This window comes from Mesitornis unicolor, unplaced genomic scaffold, assembly GCF_000695765.1.
Source record: "Mesitornis unicolor isolate BGI_N332 unplaced genomic scaffold, ASM69576v1 scaffold7773, whole genome shotgun sequence".
NCBI classification, from domain to species: domain Eukaryota; kingdom Metazoa; phylum Chordata; class Aves; order Mesitornithiformes; family Mesitornithidae; genus Mesitornis; species Mesitornis unicolor.
In genome coordinates, this window is record NW_010176798.1 from 161,644 (window position 1) to 169,092 (window position 7,449).

The 7,449-nt window shown below is 35.5% G+C and overlaps 1 protein-coding gene across 1 annotated transcript in view; it reads right to left on the minus strand.

Moving 5' to 3' along the window:
• Positions 1-6,767, minus strand: part of LOC104538590 (protein kinase C-binding protein NELL1) — a gene marked incomplete at its 5' end in the record, with an annotated part of 109,251 nt that extends 102,484 nt beyond the window's left edge. The window contains one exon of the mRNA XM_010181844.1: positions 6,645-6,767. Within this exon, the coding sequence (XP_010180146.1) occupies positions 6,645-6,767 (123 nt within the window). The remainder of the gene's footprint in view (positions 1-6,644) is intronic.
• Between the last annotated feature and the right edge of the window lie 682 nt (positions 6,768-7,449).

Below are 7,449 nucleotides of genomic sequence, written 5' to 3' on the forward strand. Positions count from 1 at the left end.
TGTGCCCTTAGAGAGGCTGTAAAATTGGACTGCATAACAGTGGATCTGTACAGCTTAGCTCTTAATATGAAAATAATTATGCCTGAACTTCAACATTTCACACAACTGAATCTATGTGATAATTAAATCTAGGTAAGAAAAAATTATCATAAATCATCTTAATTTCATCAAAATTATTTTACATCTTTACAGTTCAAAACTAAACAAAGAACATTAGAACTGAAGGAACTTAAAAAGTACGTAGCAAATACTTTACAAGGGGAGTTTATATAACTCAAAAATATATCTGTATGTCGGTTTAAAATTATTGAATCGGTTACATGTAGAATGTTTCATCCAAAAAGCACGATTATCCAGCGTCTTATGCTTGCCATGGCATTTTCCACATGCCATGACACAAAATGCATGTGAATGTACCTATCTGCTTTTGCAGTGATTTATTCACACATGTATTAGGTATAAAAAAAAACAACAAACTACACAGGGCTCAAGACTGTGAAGAATGAAGATCAGAATCTCAATATGAGTTGAAACTCATATATTCTTTCATGAGACTTGTGAATATTGGACCAAAACAGCAATTAAAGCCATGATAAGGCAGATCAACCATTCAAAGCCTTACAGCTACAAAAATTGAACGCTATGGGGAAAGGCGTGTTCGTTTCTTTCCACTTCAGCCTTGGCCTACACATTATTCATAATGTGCTCCAATGCTCTATAAAGGCTTTCAACTCCACCTCTAACAGACACACATAAATACAAAAAACATAAACCTAAGTGGCAGTTAGTCACCTTACAGTGATCTGATATGCTTTAATATCAAGATAACAGCACGTCTGACTGTCTCACATTGCTGGCATTTAAAGTTAATATACCTTAGCATTGCTGATGTCAATGGAAAAGGGATACAAAAAAGAGCAGACAACCCAGCACAGAAATAACCAGAGACTGATTTTTTTTTTCTTCTTTAGCTCTTAACTAAAAATACTCTTGAGTATTTTCCATAGCAGGTAAAATTTCATAACATATCCAAATTCCTTTGTCTTTAGTCAACTGCAAACTGCACCATCACTATAATGCCTACACTTTGGAAAATATACAGGTTTATTCATAGGCACGTCTTTCAGATTATTAAATATATTTCAGACTAATTACTTTTTAAAATATCTGCCTGAAAACAAAGAAGAAAACTGCAATGAAATAAAGACGGCCGTTTGTTGAAACAACATATCCTTCCAATTACAATTTGTGATTAAAACAATATAAAATAGGCCAACTTACTGATTTACATCAAACAGAAGCAATTTTCAAGCCTGTGACATACTCCGGTTGTCAGTAAGCATTCTGAGTATGTTATGCATAAAGACTCCATATGACTATTCCCATTACTTTTTAAAAGATAAGTGCTTCTATTAGAAATCTGGCTACTTTTCATATCAGGTTCCAAATAAGTTATTCATTAAGTGACCAGTAAGTTCATCAGTAACAACCGCACTCCCAAACACACCTTCCAAGGCCAATATATACGAAGAACCACAGTACAATTAAGAAACTAATCTGGACTTGCAGATTACACCAGAAGAATGGAGTCACTTAAAAATAATGGCTTTCATCTTTAAGACTACACCAGACACTGAGTTGTAATCCCTTAAGTGTCTCCTGGGAAATGTTGCAGAAGAATATAACGGGGTGGGGGGGTGGGGAGAATCATATTCTATACTCTGGCAGAAATAAACCATTCTACAGCCTGAATACTAATTAGAATAAACACTGTTTTGATTTTTATTTCACAATACCTGATGTTTCTTTGCCCAGGCATCAGTCATATTGCACACATTTGCTTTAGAATTTATGACTGTAACTAAATCCACCTCATTTAATCATCCTAATAAATCTACACCTCAGTAGAAACCACTAAATGAAATATTAATAGCACACTAAATATACCTGTTAGACAGACTATACAAGTAAAATGCAGAAGTACAATGAAAAATATTTGCACTTGTTTTAAGTGCTAGGCTTCTGTTCATTCCCCAATACAGAGATATATGAAAAAAAAATTAGCAAACACACCTTGTCTGTGTTTCAGAAGAATTGCCTTTGTTCACCATCCAAGTCTACTCAAGGCCACTTCTATTAGTCTGACAATATATATGGATTTCTGTGGGCAGAATTTATTACTTTAAAACAATCATTTGGAAAAAAATACAAAGAATTAGGACACGGCTTGTATACTATGTCTAAGTCTCCTTGTACAAAAGAAAACAACTGATTGCAACAAAACCTTGATGGTGACTTGCACACTGCTCAGACTGAAAAGTCAGATCTACAGCCACTTCAAAAACTGGTGGCTGGGGTTTCATTCATTTGTTTTAAGGCATTTAATCTCAAATGTCATCAATTATTTTAGGAAACCTGCTGATGTTTCAATATAACTTGGGTCCCCTTTTTGACTTCAGTCAGTGGTACAAGGCACAAGGTATGTCACAAACTTCTGCTGAACTGTAGGACTGCACAGCAAACATGTTAGCTTCCATCTTGCTAACGTAGATGGCGGAGTACGAAGTCCTTCGTATTTTAACAAACGGCGCATCCCACTTCAACATGTCACTTCCCCAGCACACTGTGCAAGGCTGCCAAGTGGAACTGGAAATAGAACTTACGAAGACAAAAAGCAGAGAAAGACATCTTCCCTGAATACACTTTCCAGCCTCCCAGATTCAAGCCCTGCCAAGATTTCACACCAAAACACTGCAGCAGTACACCAAGAGTCTAAATAAGGTATATAACTCTGTATTCAATATCCCTGGCTCTTCAGCTAGAGTCATGACAGCAAGTTTTACTCATTTTATATGACAGAATTTTTACTCTTGCAACACAAAGCTGTCTGCAGGTCAGGGGTTATTCATAAACCTGGTTTGTCCTAGTTTCAGACTTCTTTCATCTAACCATTGTCACTAAACACTGATTTCCTACAAGGACCATCCTGACAGCCACACAGCAAAGTGCGGTGTTGTACAAGGGTGTCATTTGCCCATCACACCTTTTTATTCTTTTTTAAACTAGTACATGCAGTTACCAAATCAATTTTATCACCTTTGCTTTCTACCCTAAGTTGCACCATTAAATCCTATCCTGAATTTTAGTGAAATTGCTTCAACTAGCCTTATTTCTACCTTTACCTACTGATTCTATAATTCATTTACAGTATTCCAGTAAACAGGCATGGCATGAGTCTCCCGCTACCCATGTACAACTACTTTTATTTCCTGAATCACTCATAGTTCTTCTGAAGTTTTTCAGTTTCCTTCACAGAAAAGAGCAACTTAACAAATCTGTAGATTCAGAATCTCTCTCTATTCAACTCACTACCTCTGTCCTCTGCCTTTAATGCTGTCAATTTTTCCAGCAAAGATGTCCCTATTTTATTTTTCATTTTCTGAAGAAATCTTAAGATATAATCTATCTGAATCTGGGTCCAGTACTCTGTCAAATTTACTCACGGTGATGGCACAATATTGTCCTGCCTCGTCACTTCAGCTCACCTCAGCTTCGTTCTGTTTTGATCTATTGCCAGAATTTCAGTGTCTTTCTGAGGTGCTAAAGCTCTCTTCTAACAGTGACATCGAGAGTATCCATAGGAAATAAGTCTTATTTGGCTCTATTACATAGTCTTACTATCTATATATTGGTAACTATGTATGTAACTACTTCTTCCATTTTTATGTCACTTCAACTATGGCAGTGTCTATTTTAATGCAGAAGTGTATTCGGTCTTGGTGTGAATCCTTTTCCACCACCTTCCTCATGACAGTTCCCACATCTAGTTTGACACAACCCAGTCCTTAATTACATAGTCTAGTCCACCACATTTACAGTAAAGCAATTTCTTATGCATGAAATTTATTTTCTATTCAAGAAGTGTGACAGCTTGATTATAGAGATTTTTTTTTAAATTTGCCTCTCTTCAACATTTGTTTTTTATTTTCATTTCTAAATCACCAGCAATCATAATATTCCTATCCAGATTATATCTGTCTGTTTTATTTCTCCATATTTTCATTAAAAAATGCAGACATCACAAATTCCTGCCAGAGTAATTTCGTAATATTTACCAGAAGTACACCATGCAATTTAACTACACATACATACAAATAACAGTACTTTGTGGTTTTTTCATCAAGACTGTCAGTGTTATCCAGTAAAGTCAGAGACGAACATTCCTCTGATTTTATTTTTCTGTAACACTGCTGAAATAGACTGTCGAAACAGACTACAGAACCAGGCATAAAGCCAGGCCTTTTCTCTCACCATAAAATTACCATTTTTTCTATTTATTATTTATTTATTTATTATTGCTGGACAATAATAATAAGATTTCTTACTGAACTACAGAGATAAGTTATTTCAGTGGTAGTTGGAACAACTGTTTTGTGTTCAAATGACTTTTAAAAAGCACTTATAAATGACTCAAGGAGAATGTTTATCATATCTTCAGATGGTATTACATTAAACTTCTCACCTTGGCTTACATCTATTTTGTTCTAATTTACATCACCTAAAGATAAAGCCACAAAACTACTACAATACTACATCAGTAGTTGTTTCCTGACACATTCACATGTGTTTCATTTTGCAAACCCTCACATTTGTGCAAGGAAACCACTATGACTGGTAACTGAAAACATATCACTATTAAACGTGGTAAAAAAGAGGTAGAATGGGAACATTTCCTAAATGAGCAGTCCAAACTTGTAAAAACTTCAAGTGACCACAGAACCACAGGCCAAGAAACTCAGACCACTACTTTATATGTAGAGTGTTTTACTATTTACTAAAATGCACATTATTTTAATATTAGCTGGTTTGCAGTATTAATCACTCCATGTAGCGATAGATTATTCTTTTCCCTAGTGACTTTTAATAATTATTAGACTGCAAAACACTTTCCTATAATCTCCAGTTTTCTTTTAAATTCATGCTTTTCAGTCAGCGTGTAAGAACTCCTCTATTTCCATGTACACCCATCTCAAAAAGGCAACTATAAAGTATTCACATGTGCAATTCAAGGCATACTAAAAACAGAGTGTAATGTATATTTTTTCCAGAACTCTGATTTTAACAGAACTTTGAAAGTAAAAATTTACATCATTTCTCCAGGGCAATTTCATTACTTCAACATCGCTAGAATAATAAATATGCAGTAAAAGTTTTGCTTAGCATTTCTGGCACATTAAACCAAATATCCAGGTGTGCAAACAAAGAAAATCAGTGTGAAAACATGATTTTTATGAACTAATCCAAACATCCCTGTTTCACAGAAATATGATTAAGTGTTGTCTTGTATTACTCTCAGGAAAAAATGAAAAAAAAAAAATTAGTCACACAGGCAGTTAAGTCAGACTTCCTTAAAACTATAGCTGTCTATGCTGCAATTTTTACTGCAGAGATGGAAAACATACTACAACGAGTTTCTCCCCAGTATCACTTGCCGACCTTCAATATAGACAGACCAAGGTTTAACTTGCTCACTATTTTCATAACATTTTTGATTCGTTCTTAAATCTTGAGAAATAATTTTATAGTTTTAAATACAAGGATGCTCTTGTGCAGACAGACAGTACCCAAAGAAAGCCATATCGAAATGCAACGAGCTGCTAATTCAGCAGATGACAGGCTAATCTTGGTGAAGAAATTTAGCTTGAAACAAGAATGACATCGATCTTCATTTTCCTTTAAGGAACTGATTGGTCAATTTACAACATTCTAGAAAATTAATATCCAGCCTCTTGAGCCCCCTAAGTAAGTACAGAATATTTTACCCAGTGCATTCCTCAATTTCAATAGTTGTTACTTGAAAAAAAATTAATTTTCTATTACCACAATTCTGTTTAGAAAGTCAGAAAGAATACAATCCCAGACAAGACAAAAATCAGCTTTTTATGAGAATTATAATTCATAAATGTATGAGTTACAACTCAGTAGTACTTCATGACACAGCCCTCACTAAGACAATTAGTTAACGCATTCTCTCCTCTATCTTCATATAACATATTTGCTTCTCATTCTCTACAGGAATAAAACCAAAAAAACACCCTCAATAAATGACTCACCACATCACAGAAAGCATGGCTGGTTATTAGTATTTCTTGCTTACATAACTGAGAAATCTTCAAAATACATATTTAAAGGTAAAGACCAAACAAACAAACAAGAAATCCCTTTTCTGATGTGCATAGTCAAAGGACAACCATATGATGTTAACATAAAAGACAATTAACCTAATTTAAAAGACACATGATTAAATTTTAAAAGACAAAGGTTATAGCATGTATCATCCACAGATTATAAAACAATGATCATCACTCAAAGGCTGAATGATACTAGCTCAAATGACAGTATTCCATGACAGTAAATGAAAAGTATTTTTGGAATGCTAGACAAAAGGTATTTCCTTCTTGCTGAGAAGTTATGCACAAATCAATTCCCATCATGTCCATGCATACTCTTTTTGCCAGATGATAAATCTCACAGTGAATCATTGACAGAATCCAGCCATCACAAGTTACCAGAACTTAGGTGACTGCCAGAAAATATTAATAGAGTCTGCTACCTTTATGGTATTTCTAGAGTAAGGGACTTACCTCGGCAGATGGTCCCATTCCCCACATATCCAGGTTTACAGGTGCAGCTATGTCCCCTGACAGTGTTTGTACAGATTGCATTCTCATCACAGTTATGCTGTCCGCTGCCACATTCATCATGTTCTACAAGGAGAAAGGAAAAAAAAACATATTACAAGAGAGACAGCGAGCTTTTCAGTGTGATGATGCGGAATTTGAAAACCAAGTGGAATACCAGGGTTGCCACAATGGCTGAATGCTAGGAGTTTGGTGTGAGAGTCATCTATGGGTCTGCTTCAATTACGAGACTCAACAAGAAGTGCATGGTGACAGTAGTTTGTTTATGTACCTTTACATCACTGTTCACCAACAACAGTAACAAGCATAAATACAAGGTAAGTGAACATGAGAGGGGCCTTACCAGCACACCCTTTAAATACACAGTTCAGCTGTCACAGCCACTTGCTCCAATGCATGCTGAGCTGAAGCTTTCCCTAATGGTGTACAGTAACATTTTACATTTTTAGAGTGCCATTTCTACCTTCAAACCCCAAAGAGACTTCCAGACAAATGGGCCATATTTTGCTTTCATCCTGCAACTCTTAACTGCTTCCACTGAGTCTTATCTGCTGCAGCTCCATCACTTTACCCTCCTGATGCATTTTTTTCTAGTAAAGCATCGGTTAAGAGGTAGTGAGCTACCTAACCCTGAAATTTCTCTCACTTCTCCCAGCAATTACTAGGAGCTTCCCTCATGCAGCAGGATTGCAAAAAGAACGTCTGAATATTTTGCACTGGTGTATTTACAGTTTTCTTCAGTGGAATC